The sequence below is a fragment of the Myiozetetes cayanensis genome, unplaced genomic scaffold, assembly GCF_022539395.1.
Source record: "Myiozetetes cayanensis isolate MyiCay16 unplaced genomic scaffold, myiCay2020 scf30, whole genome shotgun sequence".
In the NCBI taxonomy this organism is placed as follows: Eukaryota; Metazoa; Chordata; class Aves; order Passeriformes; family Tyrannidae; genus Myiozetetes; species Myiozetetes cayanensis.
This window is the reverse complement of record NW_026087522.1, coordinates 3,591,654-3,609,125: the sequence shown is the minus strand read 5'-3', so window position 1 is coordinate 3,609,125 and position 17,472 is coordinate 3,591,654. Positions and strand designations below refer to the sequence as shown.

Here is a 17,472-nt window from a genome sequence, read left to right as displayed (position 1 = left end):
GCGGGCGCGCGCTCCGCGCACGCGCTGTACTGGGGAAGAGCGGGGTGGCGCTCCCGCCATGTCGCAGCGCTGCAGCGACCGCGATCGCGACAGGGAGCACGACAGGGAGCGAGAGTTGCAGTGGTCGGCCCGCAGGATGGGTACGTCGCTGCTACTGCAGCTGTCGGCGCACGAGCGAGAGTTGGACCTCGTGTTCCTCGACCACAGCTACGCCAAACCCTGGAGCGCGCACCCCGATGCCAGCGCGGCCCGGCCCGCCCGACTGCTCTTCATCACACCCCGCAGGCACCTCGGCACCGCCCCGTGAGACACTGAGGGGGTGGGAGGAGGACTGGCGGGGAAGGAGGGCGGGGGGTCTGGGGGGCTGTTCTGAGGGACTAAGGGGGCTTGCGGCGGGGGCGCCTGGGAGAAGAGGGTGAGGGGTCTGGAGTGGGCCAGGGGGATCCTGGGGGGTAGGTGGTGGGGCTGTGAGGGGAGAGCGGGTGGTCCTGAGGGGCTGTGGGGGTTCTGAGGGTCAGAGGGGACTCGGAAGGGCTGGGGGTCGGTGAGAGGAGGCGGGGGGTGGGGGTGCTCAGGGGCCTCCTTAAGGGCTGGGAGCTTGTCCTGAGGGGCTTGTGGCGGTTCTGAGTGGCAGGTGGGTGGGCTGTGAGGGGGAATTTGGGGCTCCTGTTGATCTGGGGGGACTCTTGGGATCAGGGACCTGTGTAGGGGCTGAGAGCATGTCCTGAGGGGCTGTGGGGTGAGGAGAGGAGCTGTCAGGTGACAGTGTGGGGCTGGGGTGCTGAGGGAAGGGTGGGGGTCCTGGGGTGTAGTTTGGGGGTTGTGGAGCAGAAGGGTGGGGACACCCTGATGTCCTGGCGGGGACTGTGGGGTGGGTAGGGGGGTTCTCTGGGGCTGAGAGGCTGTAAGGGGTCCTGAGGGACCTGTGGGGCACATGGGGGCTGTGATGGGAGGCTGTGGTGCCTGTGAGGGGGAGCTGAGGGGCGTGTGTAGGGCTGTGGTCATATGAGTGGTCCTGTGGGACAGGGGAAGTTTGGGGGGATCTGGGGGGAGGAGCAGGACAGGCCCTGAGGGAAAGGGAGAATGTGGTTCTGGGAAGACCAGACCAGGTTTGGGCATCCAGAGGGCTTGGTTTGTGGGCCCGGGGGGTTGATTTGTGGTCCAAGATGGGCCTGGTTTAGGGATCCAAAGGGTGCTTGGTTTGGCGTCCAATGGGCTTGGCTGGGGGGTTCAGAGAGCTATTGGTTTGAGGGTTCAGGGTGTTGGTTTGGGGTCCAGGATAGGCTTGGTTTGGGGGTGCAGGGATTTGGTTTGGAGGTCCAGGATAGGCTTGGTTTGGGGTCCAGTGGGTTTGGTTTGGGCAGCCAAGGAAACTTAGTTTGGAATCCAGGGGGCTACCAGGGCACAAATCAGGAGTAACAGGGTCCCTGAATCTCAGTGCCCACCACAGCAGAGCCCAGGGTGACCCGTCCCTGTCCTAAATCCGTCGCTGCCCTAAACCCCTGTTCCCTGGCAGGGAGGCCGACGTGCCCATCGACGTGGAGACAGTTACGCCCACCCCGGTGCCCCTGTACGACAACCAGAAGGCCCGTAGTGTGATGAACGAGTGCGAGAGGCACGTCATGTTCGCACGCACGGACGCTGACGCACCTCCGCCCCCTGATGACTGGGAGGAGCACGTCAACAGGTACCCAGGGACAGCAGTGACAGGGAATTCCGACACCCCATGGAGTGCTGGGGGGATTTGAGTGTGAGGAACACTTAACAGGTACCCAGAGAGAGCAGGAACAGGGAATTCTGGCACCCCCTGGAGTGCTGGGAGGGTTTTGGTGAGACTGGACACACAGGGATGTTACTGAACTGAGTTGTGTTCAAGGAAAGTGGATTTTTGTGTCCAAACTCATCTGTCTGCTGTGACATCTGAGTGGGATGGTGGAGGGTGGCCCAGCTGGTGAACCTCTCTGACATGGAATCCCAGAATCGTTAAGGTTGGAAAAGACCTCCAAGGTCATTGAGTCCAACCTGTGCCCGATCCCTACCTTGTCACCCAGCCCAGAGCACTGAGTACCACGTCCAGTTGTTCCTTGGATACCTCTGGGGATGGGGACTCCACCACCTCCCTGGGCAGCTGCTTCCAGTACCTGACCACCCTTTCTGTGAAGAAATTCCTCCAGATGTCTCTCTCATGAATCCATCTCATGTATTCAGGGGAGGTTGGGACAATGAGTCATAGAGTGATGGAACAGATCCATAGACTCATTTGAGTTGGAAAAGCCAAATTTTTAAGGTCATTGAGTCCACCCATTCCCCAGCACTGCCAAGGCCACTAGAAACCCATGTCCCCAAGTACCACATCCACAGGGATGTTAAATCGCCCCAGGGGTGTGGACTCCACCCCTGTGCCAGGGCTGAATGGCCTGTTCCGTGAAGGAATTTCCTCAGTATCCAACCTGACTGTCCCCTTGCTCAGCTTGAGGTCGCTTCCTCTCATCCTGTCCCTTTTTCCCTAGGAGCAGAGCCTGATCCCCCCTGGCTCCACCCTCCTGTCAGGGAGTTGCAGAGAACAAGAAGGTCCCCCTTGAGCCTCCTTTTCTCCAGGCTGAGCCCCCCCAGCTCCCTCAGCCCCTTCCTCAACTCCATTCCCTTCCCTGGACACACTCCAGCCCCTCAGTGTCTGTATTGAGGTGAGGGCCCAGAACTGTCCCCAGGATTGAAGGAGCTTCAACAATGCCCAGCACAGGCAGGGATCTGGGGAGTCATTGGATTACACGTAGATCCTCAGTTCAGCCATGTTCCAATGTCAAAGAAAATGAGGATGTGCATAAATTCCACCCTATGGAACCCCCCAGCCCACAGTGTTTTAACGTTATGAGGATTTTGGTTGTTTTATGGACAGCAGCTCTCAGGTCCTGGGTCTGTGTGTGACAGCTCATGTGTGTCTCTCCCCACAGGACGGGCTGGACCATGGCCCAGAACAAGCTGTTTAATAAGATCCACAAAGCGCTACAGTCGGACAGGTTGGCTCGCCTGGCCAATGAGGGGGTGAGAGTTGTGTCTGTCCTTCCCAGCAAAGCCAGGATGGAAATCTTGGCCTTTCGGTCATGTAGCCTCAAGGAACAGGCAGCTCCGGGCTTCTTTGAGCCATGATTTTTGTGGAATCAGAATATCCTGAGTTGGGAGGGACCCACAAGGATCATTGATCCATCTCCTGGCCCTGCACAGACACCCCAGCAATCCCACCCTACCCCTGAGAGCGTTGTCTAAACACTCCTTGAGCTCTGGCAGCCTTGGGGCTGTGACCACTGCCCTGGGGAGCCTGTTCGGTGCCCAACCGCCCTTTAGGGGAAGAACCTTGTCCTGATATCCAACCTAAACCTCCCCTGACACAGCTCCAGTGCATTCCCTCGTGTCCTATCACTGGTCACAGAGAGCAGAGATCAAAGCTGCCCCTCAGGAGGAAGTTTTGGCTTTCTGTGAGGGCTCCCCTCAGCCTCCACTTCTCTTCCAAGGACAGGTTTAGTCGTCAGTGCCAGATATTGAGCTTTGCTTCCAGGGGTCTTAGGGCTGCCCAAGCCAACACTTTACTATGGATCAGGATGCGTGTGACATACTTGATTTTCCCCATAACTGTTCCTTTTGAATTTCCTGGTCTCCAGGCTTGCAATGAGCCTGTTCTGAGGAGGATAGCGGTGGATAAATGTGCCCGGAGGGTGCGCCAGGCCCTGGCCAGTGTGAACTGGGACACCAAACTTATCCAGTGGCTCCACACGACACTGGTGGAGACCCTCAGCCTGCCTGTGCTGGCTGCGTACCTGGATGCTCTACAGACCCTGAAAGGAAAGGTGATAAAAGCAGTTGGAGACTTGGCTGTCATGGATGACCTTCTCCCTTTACCCAGCCCGCAGATGAAATCGTTATATCTTGTTTTGTGTGTGTTTTCTCAGTCCCTCCTGGTCTCTGATTTCAGATCCCCACACTGATTGACAGGATGCTGCTCTCCTCCACGGCCAAGACAGGAGCAGCTGGGGCTGAGGCTCTGTCCCTGCTGCTCAAGAGGCCTTGGGACCCAGCAGTGGGTGTCCTGTCCCATAATAAACCAGTAAGTGCCTCTAGGAGCTTGTGGGGAGTGAGAGGTCCCACATCAGCTTTATTCTTCGTCTTCCTTCTACCTCTTTCTTCTCTGCTCTTTCCCCCTGCGTTAGACTTGCTCAGTGATGGGGAGTCCTGTTGGGCACGTTCCCCCTGGGCTATCCTAAGGGAGCTTTGGCTTGGGAAATTCACATTCCTCTTCTCTTCTTTCCACCTCTGTCTTCTCCCTGAGCTCTTTTCTCATGTTTTTGACTTTCCCAGTGACAGGGACTCCTCTTGTTGGACACATTCGCCCTGGACTATCCCCAACTTTGGCTTGGGAAAACAATCACTTAACGAGATGTGCAAAGGTCCCTCCCGCTTCTCTGTGCAGGCCAGGCAGGCAGTGAGGTACCTCCAGAGAAGTTACTCTCCCCGACAGATCTCTTTCTTGAACTTCGCAGAGCAAGTTGCCTGGTTCCCCTCTCATCCTCATCGCTTCCTCTGGCCCTGCCAACTCCATGTTCCCTGCTTCCCGACGGCACCGCTTCTGGCAGTCACAGCTCTCCTGCCTGGGAAAGGTGTGTGGGCTTGCCTGTGGGGGAAGGACAGAGCTGCTTCCAGAAGCCTTTGGTACACCAAAATCCTTGGAAAGCAGAGGCTGGCACTTGCCAGCCTCAGCGTTTGCTGTTGGAGACTGCACAGGGATGGATTTGCCCAAATCTGATGTGTTTGGGGTTTTTTGATACTGTTATTAAGGATTGATGAGGGTTCTGATAGGAAGGGGTTGGATAAGGGAGACTGGAGGTCATGTTAGTCCTCTTGGCTATGGAGCGGCTCAATATCTCCTAATGAGTGTGTTTGATACACTAGAGTGAGGGGAGTTGGTTTCTATTGGGAATCCATGGGGAGTTCTCCGTTTACCGTGGTTTTAGTAGCTAGAAATGAATCCTGGGGTAAAGAAGGAGAGAAAGCACAAGTTCATACATAAAATAGGTTCTGTTCTGTGCTAATTGTTGTCGGCACCTGTTGTCCTCAGTAAGGCCTTGGTTAATTCCTGATTTTCCCTCTCCACTGGCAGGTGATTCCCATTGCCACCTCCCTGCTGAACAATGGCAGTGGGGTGGGAGTGCTGCAGTGTCTGGAGCACATGATTGGGGCTGTGAGGGGCAAAGTGGCAGAGGTGAGGGAGAGGTAATGGGTTTATAAGGGAGTCTTTGTGCTCCCATTGACCTTATTCCCGTTCCTGGAGGTGCTGTGCTACCCCAGGACATTATCCCATTGTCTGTCCTTTTTCTGCATCCCTGTGTTTTTGTCTCCCATAGATTCACAACCACTTCTCTCATAAGCAGATCATCCTGATCGGGTGGAACACGGGTGCCTTGGTGGCCTGTCACGTGAGTACCTGATTCCTTTACGTCTTCAAGGAAGCACGAGAAGGATATGGATTTGTTAGAGCAGGTCCAGAGGAGGCTGCAGAGATGCTCCAAGGGATGGAGCCCCTCTGCTCTGGAGCCAGGCTGGGAGAGCTGGGGCTGTTCACCTGGAGAAAGACCTCTCCAGGGAGCCCTGAGAGGCCCTTCCAGTGCCTGAAAGGGCTCCAAGAGAGCTGGAGAGGGACTTGGGACAAGCGATGGAGGGACAGGACAAGGCAGAACGGCTTCCCAGTGCCAGAGGGCTGGGATAGATGGGATACTGGGAAGAAATTCTTTCCTGTGAGGGTAGTGAGGGACTGGGATGGAATTCCCAGAGAAGCTGTGGCTGCCCCATCCCTGTAAGTGTTGGACTGGGTTGGAGCAACCTGGTCTAGTTGGAGCCAGGTTGGACTGGGCTTGGAGCAACCTGGTCTAGTGGAAAGTGTTCCTGCCCATGGCAGGGGTTGGGACTAGATGGCCTTTAGGGTTCCTCCAACCCAAATCCTTCCAGGGTTCTGTGATTCTCCCAGAGCCCACTTGGCAGCCTCAGTTCAGAGATGGATTTGGGAGACTGTTACAGTTGCTAGGTTCTCGTTGTCCCTTTGCTCTTTCCAAGGCCTGCTTTTGACTAGTCTGTGGTTCTGGGCCGTTAGCAATTTGAGTCATTTAACATTTTCTAATCACTCTTTTAATCTCCAAAACCAAGTGTAGCTATGGAAGGTGTTTCTGTGCCTGGCACAGCAGCTTTTGCTCCCGGGATGCTCTGTGCTGTGAGAATGCTGAGTGCTGCTCTCTCTGCCCAGGTTTCAGTGATGGAATATGTCACTGCCGTTGTGTGCCTTGGATTCCCACTGCTCACGGTGGATGGCCCCAGAGGGGTAAGGACCAGGTGAAGCTGTTGAAAAGACTCTGCTTGTCATTAAACCTCCCTACATTGTTTCATGGAATCAGGCTTGGAAGTCCAGTGAAATTGGCGTATTTTTTGAAGAATGTCTGTGTAATTTGTCTTCGAAGGAGGTGTTGCATTCAGAGTAGGGACTGTTGCGTTTCTAGTGGGATTCTTGATGCAATAGCAGGTGTGAGAGGTGCTGTGTGGGTTTGTCTCGGCTGTGACCTGATTTTGCAGCTCCTTGCTGGACGTGTGGATCCCTCGTTAACTGTGCCCTGGGTCCCTCATTAACTGTATCATTTTGCACCAGAGGTGGTTTATTCCTTTATAAGCTGACAGTGTGTGACTGGCTTAGGAATAATTGGAGCTGTGCTAATGCAGTGGCGTATTCCGAGGGTGTTGGAAATCCATCTGGGAGGTGTTTGCTGGAGCAGTTTTCATCTGGACTCAATATACCTGTCAATCCCATTGGGCTTCACCCCGAGTGCTTCTTCAGATGTTAGGCTCCAAAGATTCTTCATCCTGGCTAAGCCCTTCCAGATTGGAATTTCCTGTGCTCTTGCAGGATGTTGATGATCCCCTCCTGGAGATGAAGACCCCTGTCCTCTTCGTCATTGGGCAGAATTCCCTGCAGTGCAACATCGAAGCCATGGAGGATTTCCGTGAGAAAATCCGGGCAGACAACAGCATGGTGGTGGTGGGGGGAGCAGATGACAATCTCAGGTAATGCCCTGTCAGGTGGATACTCTCTCTTCCCAGGAATTCTGGGCAACATCTGGGCGTGCTGTGTAAATAAAACCCAGATTTGATACTGAAACCAAGTGGGAATGTCATGAAAATGCTTCATACGTGGGTAAGTTTGGAATAACTGCACCAAAAAGCTGAGCCAGTTGTGTATGGGAATGGGGTTGCCTGATCTAGAGCTGGGCCTGATCAAGAGCTGGGCCCAGCAGCACAGATCAGGTTTTAGAGCATCATATGAATCAGAAATCTCTAGTGGGAAAAATCAGTAAAAGAGAGGAAAGAAAGAAACATAAAATTCTGACACTGGGTCTGGAGAAAAAGCTGTGAAGTGTCAGATTTGCTTTGGAAAATGCTTTGAGATGCTGGATATTTTTCCTCAAAGTTTATCTTGGCACTTCTGAGGGATCAATCTCATCCTTCCAGTACTTGGTGCTCTTGGGTTGTGACATGAAGGCTCTTACTCAGGCCTGACTCAGTATGTAACTGGGTAAGGGAGCCACCTTGCGTCACTTGAATCTTCTTCTCAGGTGAAGATGTTGTAAGCGTGGAAGTAGAAAACCAAACATGTTGATTTCCATCTGTTTTTATTCCCCAGGATAAGCAAAGCCAAAAAGAAGTCAGAAGGCCTGACCCAGAGCATGGTGGACAGGTGCATCCAGGTAACCGTGGGGATCTTCCCTTCACACCTCCAAAAAAAGGGGTAATCCCTGCTGAAATGTTTCAGTACCCAAAGGTTCCAGCCAGGACTGGTTTGAAGGGAATCTGTCTCCTGAGGGGACTTTGGAAGTGGCTGTTTCAGAAGGAAAGACGTGAGATTCCTGGTGATGCTCCTTAAAGATTCTTGATGGTGCCCCTTAAAGATTCCTGGTGGTGCACCTTAAACAAGGAGCAGTTTCCTAAGTCTCCCAGGGGACACAGGCGGTATTTTTGGGATATTTTTGGGAAGTTTGAAGAAACCGTCATATTTCTCTCTCAGGTGTCCAAACTCAGTGGGGTGTGAGTTTTAATGAGAAAACCAAGGTTGTCTGTGAAGTTTTAGAGATTCTCTCTGTGGAATATGAAACCTCCAGAGCCTTATCCATTTGTCCCTTTGGGAGTCTCATTCTTGGGTCTGTCTGTGAGGTTTTAGGGATTCTTCCTGTGGAATATGAAACCTACAGAGCCTTATCCATTTATCTTTCTGGAAATCTTATTCTTCCTTTGCTTCAAGCTGTGAAGATCCATTGTTAGAGACCTGTCCACCTCTTAATCCAGCTATTAATTCCCTCATCCCTAGGATGAGATAGCTGACTTCCTTACTGGAGTGCTGACCCGAGCTGAGAGCCACTTGGGCTCTGACCCCCGGGACCTGGATGCTGAGAAGAAGAAAAAGCCCCGTGACTCCACCAGGAGGGATCTATCCTTTGACTTGCCAGAAAGGAACAGCAGACCTACCTCCCCGGCAGCCAAAGTGCCAGCCTCACCCTCAGGATCAGAGGTGGGAGCTTTTTCTATGGTAATTCCAGCTGGGAAAGACTGAGGTTGTGTAAAGAGGTACCTCTGTGCCACTGAAATACATGGTGAGAGCTGTGATTACTGTTGAAGATGGAGGTAAGAGGATGTGGAGGAGTGATGGCCTCAGGTTGTGCCAGGGGAGAGTTAGGTTGGATATTAGGAAAAAGTTTTCATGGAAAGGGTTGTAAAGCGTTGGAAGAGGCTGCCCAGGGCAGTGGTGGAGTGACCATCCCTGGAAGTGTTCAAAAAACACATGGTTGTGGCACTTGGGGATTTGGTTTAGTGGTGACTGTGGTGGTGGGTTACGGTTGGACTTGATGATCCTAAAGGTCTTTTCCAGCCTTAACAATTCCATTGTTCCAACAGCTTGTGGTGAGGCAAATGAACCTTCAGAGATAGGTGTGCTCCAGCTGAAGGATTCCTGACACTCAGGGTTAAGACTGACTTAGGGAAACGTGGGGATAAGAGGTGTCCCTCTCTTCCAGCAGGACTTATCCAGCGTCTCCAGCAGCCCTACTTCCAGCCCCAAGACCAAAGTGGCCACCATATCCCTCCAGAAGCCCCCCGCGGTGGGCACCACACAACTCCTCAAGAGGCAGGTGCCAAGGGCAGACACGGTCCTGACACACAAGCAGGCACAAGGTAATTCCCTGCAGCTTTCCCACCCTTTTAGCATCCAGATTTTTGGTCTTTCTCTGTCCTGGTATGTGGAGGTTTTTGTCTTCCAAGTCCTGTCTTGAATTCCAAGCTCCCCGTGGCAGCTTTTTCTCCAGCTCAGTCCCTGACGCTGCCATCTGAAGGTGTTAGAGGGTTGGAATTAGGTTGGGAATGGTCTTCCTGCTGTTGGGAGTGGGAAGGACTTTCACTTTGGCTCATCAGATCCCTCTGTAGGCTTGCTCTAATCCTTTTGGAAGTGGAAGAACCTTGTCCAGTGTTATGAATCCTTGAAGACTCCTTGGGAAGAGACTAAAGGTGCTCAGGCAATAGTTGAGGCTGTTGAATTAAGACTGAAACTGTGGGATTTGGGGAATTATAGAGTGATCTTGCAGTAAGTGGCTGTGGAAAACCTACTCTGAATAAGAACCCATCCTGTGGGGTTTTATGTCTCGTTAGTGTTGATTTAAAACCTTTCTGTGCAGCTTCATTGTGGTGGTGAATGCCAGGAGTGTAGGGAATGGTTTTGTGGATGAGGATCCTCCTGGCAAATACGTGGGCAGTAGTTCTCCATCCTTCCTTCTCTCCTTATTTCTTTGCCCAGGGCAGACCTGTACAGGCTCATTGTTGTCTCCTGCAGCAGTGGGACCTTCTACATCCTCTGAAGCCTTTTCCTAATTCAGGGATAGACTCCAATAGGAAGCTGAAGCTTACATTTTCCTTAATTTCTCAGACCATGGACTGAAAGACTATTATTCCTTTGTTGTTGTAGTTGAGGGAAGCAGTTTCTAGGTAGCACATGGGAGGCAGGAGGAGGGTCTTTTTGGGTCTTTGGCTGTGTCGTGGCTCTCAGGTTTAGTCAGCAATGCTGCTGCTCCTGGCTGGAGCTGCTCAGGGATGTGCTGGCTCATTTCTCCCAATTGCTCTCAGCTCCTTGGTGCAATTGAGCCAAGCTTAACTGTGCTCTCCTAGCCAGGCCTGCCCTTGTTTCTAGGTTCTTTTCCCAGTGGCTGTGGGGCTGGAGAGGGCTCCAGATGAGAGGTGGGATGAGGAGGAGGTGGCTATGTCTCTACTGTGCCTGTGGCTGGATGAGTTGTGTCCAGAGCTCTGTTCCTGCTCCGAGGTCTGTCTGTGGTGTCCCTGGAGCCCCGTGTCCCCTCTAGAGGTCCTGTGATCCCGTAATTCTCTCTGATTCATTTCAGCTCAGTTTGCTGCTTTTCTGAAACAAAACATGCTGGTGAGGAAAGCTCTTCCTCCTGGCACCTCTTCATGTCTCTTTGGTGAGTATCCCCTCACTTCCCGCTGTCTCTCTCCCTGTCTCCCTCCTCTCTGTCTCTTCTCCCTTCTTCCATCATCTTCCTCTCCCCTTGCATTGATTTGGGGATGTGGTCCAACGTGTCCCCTTGTCCCCCTGCTTTTTACTTCCTCTTTGCTGTATTTGGAGCTGGAGCCGAGGACCCACTTTACCTGGGAGCTTTGACTTTTTCCGAGCTCTTCCCCATTCCCAGTGGATAAAGGCAGTGTCTGGCAGCTGGTTTGCTTTGATGGACTAAAGCTTTGTGCACGAGTTTAACCTTTTTCCTTGCTGGGGGTGAGAAGGGGACATGGACATCAACCTGAAGAGACCATGTGTGGTTGTGGTGGAGCATCCCAGACATGTGGGAGAGAAACAAGGGACAGCCAAGTGACTCGGAAGGGACATGTGGAGCAGCTTTGCTTGGCCTGAGGGAACTAGAGAGAGCAGAGAGCTCAGGGAGGGCAATGGCTTTGGGAAGCTGTGATGGATCAGGGAGAGGAGTGTCTTTGGGAAACTGTGATGGATCGGGGAGAGGGATACTGTCTGGACCAGAAGACATGTGGAAGTGAGCACTCTGTAGTCCTGGAGTCTCTCAGGTTGAGCACAAGAGGTGAACCAAGTGTGTTGTGCTCTGAGGGTTTGGAATCAAGGGGTGAAATCCATAGTATCTAAAGATGTGTTTTACCATCATGAATGACAGTGAATGTGTGGATCTGGGGTTAGGAGAAGAGGAGGAAAAGTGGAAATCCAAGGCTTTGGGAGACTGTGGTGTCGTCATATAAGTGTGTCAGTTCTCCATTAGGGTGCTGAGAGCTGACATGGGTGAAAAGTTCTTCTGCCACCCCAAATGCTGCTGCCTTTAACTCTCCAACCATGGTAACCAACCCCTGAGCCAGATATTGCCCCAGGCTGGTGGTTTGAAAGGTTTCTTTCCCTCTTGAGCCTTGTTTAGGGGTTTCTTTCTCCCTGGAGCCTCGCTCAGAGCTCTCCCCTGTGCCATGACGGGAGGGAGCACACTTGGAGCCCTGCAGGAGAATCCCCAGCTGGTGGGAGCTGTGGAGAGCCTGGCACCAGCCTGGGGAGTGTGTTCATGACTTCAAAAGCCAGTTAAAATCTCTGACCTTGTTACTACCTGAGATGTGAGGCAGGAAACTGGGCGGAGCTTCACAGATCCACAAGGAAGAACAGGGTCCTCCCTGGAGTGGTGGGGACACAGAGGGACATTTGGTCACTGCTTGTTGATGCTTTGAGGGACACCTGACACCTGTGCATGTGCCTTCCTGCTTGGCTGGTGGCTGTTGGGTGGGGCTGTGGGACCTACAGGCTGTGCACGGCTCCGAGGACTCTCTGGATGCATCTGGGTCTGAATGGTGCATGTTGGGAGGTGGGGTAAGGCATGGAAGTGTTGCACGAGTGAACAGGCCTCAGGTCCGGCCATGGAGAGCAGGACAGCGAGCTTGGCACTTGTCTTGGGGACCAGAGCAGCCCCAGAATGCTTGGAGTTGCCTGAAATTTCAGGATTTGACTGCAATCCTGTCCTATATCCACAGTTCCGAGGTGTGTAGGTGGTACGCAGTGTATAAATATGTACGTACGCACACATGTATATCTATTTTATACGATATATGTGCACTTGGATATTTATAAATAAAAAGGAATGTACATCTTGGCCTCTGGGCTGTGGAATACATGGCTTGGATGCCCAGGACCATCTGGAAACGGAATTCCCAGCATTTCAGGCTGGGCTGGATGATCATGGGAGATGCTGGATGGGTAGGATGTGGCAGCTCATGACTGTGTCTTGTTCCTGAGCTGTTGTGGGTCCCCTGTGCTTTTTCTCGTGCTCTGGCCCTGGGAAGTTTGTGCTTTAGGGAGGATGGAATGGATGTGACACATCGAGGATGCGGCAGCAAAATGACACATTGGTGTGGAAGAGAACTCTCAACACATGGGTTTTCTCCCCAGGTACCAATGTGGGGCTTGGGGGGGCTTGGCTTTGCTGCAGCACCTTTTCTGCTTTGCTTGGTGCCTCCTCAAAACCTGCCCAGTTCCAGGAGGAATAATAGGTGTGCAAATCCCTTGGCTGTGTTGGAGGAGCAGGTAGGCTAAGCTCTGATCCTGCACCATCTCTGCCAGTCTCCACTCTCCTCTTCTCTGCAGAGCCAAGACAGATGTTACATCCAATCCTGCCTTAGCCTATGAGTAGCTTAAGCCAAATCCTGGCCTTAATTCAGCACAGGACGGGCAGGAGCCAGCTGAGGTGGAAAGGAAAGCGTGTTCCTGGTGCATGGGAATGGGCAAGGCTGGCATGGAGGGAGCTGAGGAGGTGTGTGCATGGGCATGTGTCCCTCCAGTGCCCAGTGGAGCAGCGCTGACCTCGAGGTGCTCAAACAGCTCCTTCTGTGTCCCCCAGTTCCGGTGCCAGAGCCCTCGGAAGGGGCTGAGAAAGATGATGTGCGTTTGCAGCTGAAGAGGCACCAGCCCCCCAGCCCGACCCAGTGCTCCAAATCCTCCAAACGAGCCAAAATCAAGGTGACCATTGTCTCCCACGGGGATGCTGCTGCCATGGGCACCGGAGCTGCCCTCACCACCCAGGCAGAAAGTGAGTTGTGGCTGCACAGCTGCTTCTTAACCCAAAAACGGGGCCCTGGCTGTGCCCAGACCTGCCCTCGGGGGCACCTGCAGGGAGGGGAGGGAACTGTGATTTTTTTGACCTATTGCTGCTATTTTTGGAGGAGTTTGCTGCAGAAAAGGCGGTGGCTTGAGGTGTGAGTGGCTCGGAGGCAGCTGGGGAGTGTGACGTGTCGGGGCTTGGCGGGAGCCTGTTTTCTATAGTGGTTGGAATTGCACACTCCAGCAGAATGCTTGGCTGCAACCTGGAGCTGGGAGGTGAATTTTACACCTTCCTGTGGTCTTACACCTTCCTCTGGTTTTGCACTTTCCTCTGGTCTTACTCCCTCCTTCCTCTGAGTGTGGAGCTGCTGCTGGAAGCAGGATGCTGGTCCTGCTGGACCCCTTGCTCCACGTAGGTCAGGTGCGTCTCTGGTTCCACTCCTCCCACCTGGAATATGCTCCTTCTTCAGGGATGGCAACCACGTTCCTCCCTTGGGAAGATCTTTATGTGTTCAAACACTTCAGCCCTCTGGGGCCTGGAGTCTGATACAGCACACATTTGATGCACATATAAAAATTTCAGCTTTCCTTCCTCTGCATCTGGGAAAACCCACCACAATATGTCTTGTGTCCAAGGAGAGGTGATGTGCTCTATCTTCTTCCCCTTGAGCCTTTGGAAGAGAGGCCGACAGCTTTGGCTGCTGTTCCCTGTGACCCTGAAGGATGTTGTCTTGTCTGGAGTGTATGTTTTCCTCCTGCCAGAGCTCCAGATCTGTAAGGTTATGGACTGAAAGTGGCTCCGTTCTGCTCAGAAATCAGAGCTTTTCCAAGCTGAGAAATAATTCTGCTCCTTTCCAAACACCTCTTTGCTAATTTAACAGTTGTTTTGAACTGTGAAAGTATCCAAACCCACATCCTTTTGGAAGGTTACAGTTGATCTTCGGGCAGCTTTGAAAATCTCTGCTTTCTGGAGTCTTATTTTATTTTATTTTTTTTTTAATTTTCCAAACTTTACTTCTTTTCACAGAAAGGAAATGAATTACAGAAGTAAAACATGAACCAAAACAAGAATTCCCTCTTACCCGGTGTGAGCAGGAGGAAAGCACAAGACAAACACAGTTGTATCCCAAAAAACGCTGCAATAAACAAATCTCGTGACTCGTCGCATCCCTGTGTATTTTGTAAAGTGTCTTTAACTAAAGAATCCTTACAAAATCCATCAGCCAGATCCCAAAAATCCGTTGAGGTGGTTCAATTGTGCCATGATGGACTTAGGAGGGAATTAGTGGAGACAATGTTTAGGAGAGAGAGATTTGGATTTGGTGTCGAGGGGCTAAGATTCCTGAAATTCTGGAAGCTGATTCCTTCAGTCTTGGCTGTTGTTCCACAGCCGTTTTGATTGGACTTTGTTCCTTGGAATGTGTGTTTTTCCTGGAGAAGATGTTCTGGGAGCAGGATGAGCCCATGGCCGTGCCCGTGGGTACTTGTATGAGAGGGAGATCCCTAAATTCCCTAAAGCCCCGTGGAGGAGGGAAAATGAGGATTGTTCTTTTTCTCTTGCAGTTATCTCTGGAAAGGCGGTGCCCGTGGCCGTATCTGGAGTGAAGGAGCTCTCGGGGCTGCTCTCCACCCCCAAGTGAGTGGGAATTCGGGATTTTTGAGCTGTGGGTCTCTTTGAGAGGAAACACCACAACAAGGGCACTCCTGCATATGGAGCTTTCTGGTTTCTTGCTTCTCACTGGAATGTTCTGCCGTGTGGGAGGAGACTCTTGGGCTCCTGAAAACTCTTTGTCACCTGGGAGTCAAGCCTGGGAATGGCAGAAATGGGCAGAAGTAGAAGATATTGTGCCTGTGGGTTATGTTTTATGTAGCTCTCCAAATTCAGGTTATCTGGTTTTTGAATGACTGGGGTGGCTTTGGCAGAAATTCAGTGTTTAATCCTTCCCTTCGTTCCCTTTGACAGTCAAACTTTCAATTTCCCAAATACAAGGAAAAACCTCAAGGTGACTCATGAGGGTCATTAACTGCCCATAGGGATTTCTGTTGGGAGATGAATCTCATGTTGATGCCTGTTTTCCCTTCTAATTCTAACCCAAGCTATGGGCAACCAAACTCTGACTGATCTTGTTGCCCAGAGAGATTGTGGATTCCCCGTCCCCAGAAGTGTCGAAGGCCAGGTTGGACAGGGCTTGGAGCAACCTGGTCTGGTGGAAGATGTCCCTGGGTGGAACTGGATTTGAGGTCCCTTCTGTGATCTGGGAGAGGAGAAGAGTTGTTTTAAATAGAAAGTAGGTTTTAAACAGGAAAAGTGTCACTTTGGGGTCAATGACTTTTGCCTAGGGTGACCCAGAGAGGTGCATGCACACTTGTAACAAGCCCTTCCAGTTTGGAAATCCAGGGATTTTGCCATAGGTGCTCCTGCAGGGGAACAAGGAAACTTCCCGTGGACTTGATGATCTTAAAGGCCTTTTACGACCTTAACAATTCCATGATTCTCTTGCTTTGGGTTCTTGTAGCTCAGTTCCCTTCTTTCAGGAGTCCTTCTGATTGTTTGGGTTGGTACCATCTGTGTGCCTGTACAGTTTGTCACTGACTAGAGCCTCTTTCTTCTCTTTTAGGCTGAGTTCAGCAGCAGAGGCCTCGCTAAGCCCCACTCCAGCTGGAATTCCCAGTAGCACAGCTCCCAGTGCATTCCATGCCCTGCAGAGCAGGCTGGTGGCCAGCAGCACCCACGGCCTGCAGGCCCAGCCAGCCAGTGCCCTCCAAGGTACCCACCTCCCCATGTCTGTCCTGGGAAGGTAAAAGGTAAACCAGGTTCAAAATCACTCAGTGGAGCCTCTTGCATTCCCTGGTTGCTTTGGGTCTGGGTGAGACAGGATCTGTAGGGATTTGCTGTGGAAGATGCAGTGGGATGCAGCAGCTGATCTGATAATTGTGTCACTTGTATGTAATGATGCCTTGAAACACCAAACCCGACCTCTTCTTGCATCTTGGGTTTCACAGGTGACCCCATTTGTAGATGCAGCAGTGGAATGAAGCTGTGCCAGGGGAATTTAGGTGGGATACTGGGAAAAGGTTCTTTCCCCAGAGAGTGGTTGGGCACTGAACAGGCTCCTCAGAGTTTGGTCATGGCCCCAAGGCTGGCAGAGCTCGAGGAGTGTTTGGACAACGCTCTCAGGGACAGGGTGGGATTGTTGAGGTGTCTGTGCAAGGCCAGGAGTTGGATCAATGATCCTTGTGGATCATCCAACTCAGAATATTCCATGATTCTATGAAACATGTGGCACTGTGAGTGTAGAGCAGCTTGGAGGATTCCCGCCAACCTCGGGTTGCTCCTCATTAAAGAACAGGTTTCCAGCCATGGGACATGCCTGCAATTTCATGCTGGTGAATTCTCCAAGCCTTGATTCTTTTCCTGGATTTTTTTTTTTTTTTATTTTTTTCTTTTAGGAGCAGCATCTGCCAGCAGCCTGCTCCAAGGGCTGAGCTTCAGCCTGCAGGACATCGGGACCAAGGCATCCACCCTCCCTGCCAGCATGGCTACTCCTGGGCCATCTGTGCAGGTATCCATTGGGGATCCCACAGGGAAGCCGTGTGCAGGCTGGAGTTAAAGGGAACTTGGATAAGGCCCTGTTTGCTCCTGGACCAGGAGAGATGAGGAGGGGATAGGTCTAGGGAAGGGATCTGTGGGAAGCTGTTTCTAGGCAGCCTTCTAGAAAATGCTAAGTTGGAGAATGGATTTAGAGGAGTCAGGGATCATTCTCCTGGATATTCTGGGAAAACACACACCTGTGACGTCATCCCTTCAGTGTGAGCTGATTTCACGCGTGGCTTCATTTGGGGTGGGCTCAGTTTCTCCCAGTCATAGTATCAAGCTGAAATGATATGTGCGAACTGGAAAGGACAAGTTTACTGGCATTTAGACCTGTGTATGACCAAGAAAGAAGTGGGAAAACCATGACCTCTAACACCTCTGGCTTTTGTGGGAGGGAGAGGCTGTGCTGCCCCCTCATCCCCTTTCCTTCCAGGTGCTCAGTACTGCTTCTTGTCCTTGCAGAGCTCAGCTGTGAAGGCTCCCACAGCCCTGCAGAGCCTCAGTGCCATCACCACAGACACGGGCACCATTGTCCGCACCATCCCTGTGCCCACCTCCCTGGCCCTGGGGGCCTCAGCCAGCGGGAAGCCCACGGCCATCCACCAGCTGCTGACCAATGGGGGGCTGGCCAAGCTGGCCAGCAGCCTGCCAGGGCTGGCCCAGATCTCCAACCAGGCAGCAGGTGAGGGACATGGGGGCAGGG

At 52.3% G+C, this 17,472-nt stretch overlaps 1 protein-coding gene across 12 annotated transcripts in view; it reads left to right on the top strand.

Moving 5' to 3' along the window:
• The first annotated feature begins 36 nt into the window (after window positions 1-36).
• The window catches only part of KANSL3 (KAT8 regulatory NSL complex subunit 3), a 38,139-nt gene continuing 20,703 nt past the window's right edge, over window positions 37-17,472 (top strand). For 6 of the 12 annotated variants that reach the window (XM_050325968.1, XM_050325976.1, XM_050325970.1 and 3 more), the window contains exons 1-19: window positions 37-303; window positions 1,517-1,687; window positions 2,952-3,042; window positions 3,657-3,842; window positions 3,968-4,099; window positions 4,533-4,649; window positions 5,150-5,251; window positions 5,394-5,465; window positions 6,287-6,361; window positions 6,938-7,095; window positions 7,712-7,775; window positions 8,393-8,593; window positions 9,096-9,252; window positions 10,467-10,544; window positions 12,975-13,163; window positions 14,738-14,810; window positions 15,793-15,941; window positions 16,625-16,737; window positions 17,232-17,451. In XM_050325968.1, the coding sequence (XP_050181925.1) occupies window positions 59-303; window positions 1,517-1,687; window positions 2,952-3,042; window positions 3,657-3,842; window positions 3,968-4,099; window positions 4,533-4,649; window positions 5,150-5,251; window positions 5,394-5,465; window positions 6,287-6,361; window positions 6,938-7,095; window positions 7,712-7,775; window positions 8,393-8,593; window positions 9,096-9,252; window positions 10,467-10,544; window positions 12,975-13,163; window positions 14,738-14,810; window positions 15,793-15,941; window positions 16,625-16,737; window positions 17,232-17,451 (2,593 nt within the window). In that variant the 5' untranslated portion in view covers window positions 37-58. Of the gene's footprint in view, window positions 304-1,516; window positions 1,688-2,951; window positions 3,043-3,656; window positions 3,843-3,967; window positions 4,100-4,532; window positions 4,650-5,149; window positions 5,252-5,393; window positions 5,466-6,286; window positions 6,362-6,937; window positions 7,096-7,711; window positions 7,776-8,392; window positions 8,594-9,095; window positions 9,253-10,466; window positions 10,545-12,974; window positions 13,164-14,737; window positions 14,811-15,792; window positions 15,980-16,624; window positions 16,738-17,231; window positions 17,452-17,472 lie in introns of those variants that run through there. The other 6 variants (XM_050325969.1, XM_050325972.1, XM_050325971.1 and 3 more) reach the window with 6 other exon arrangements.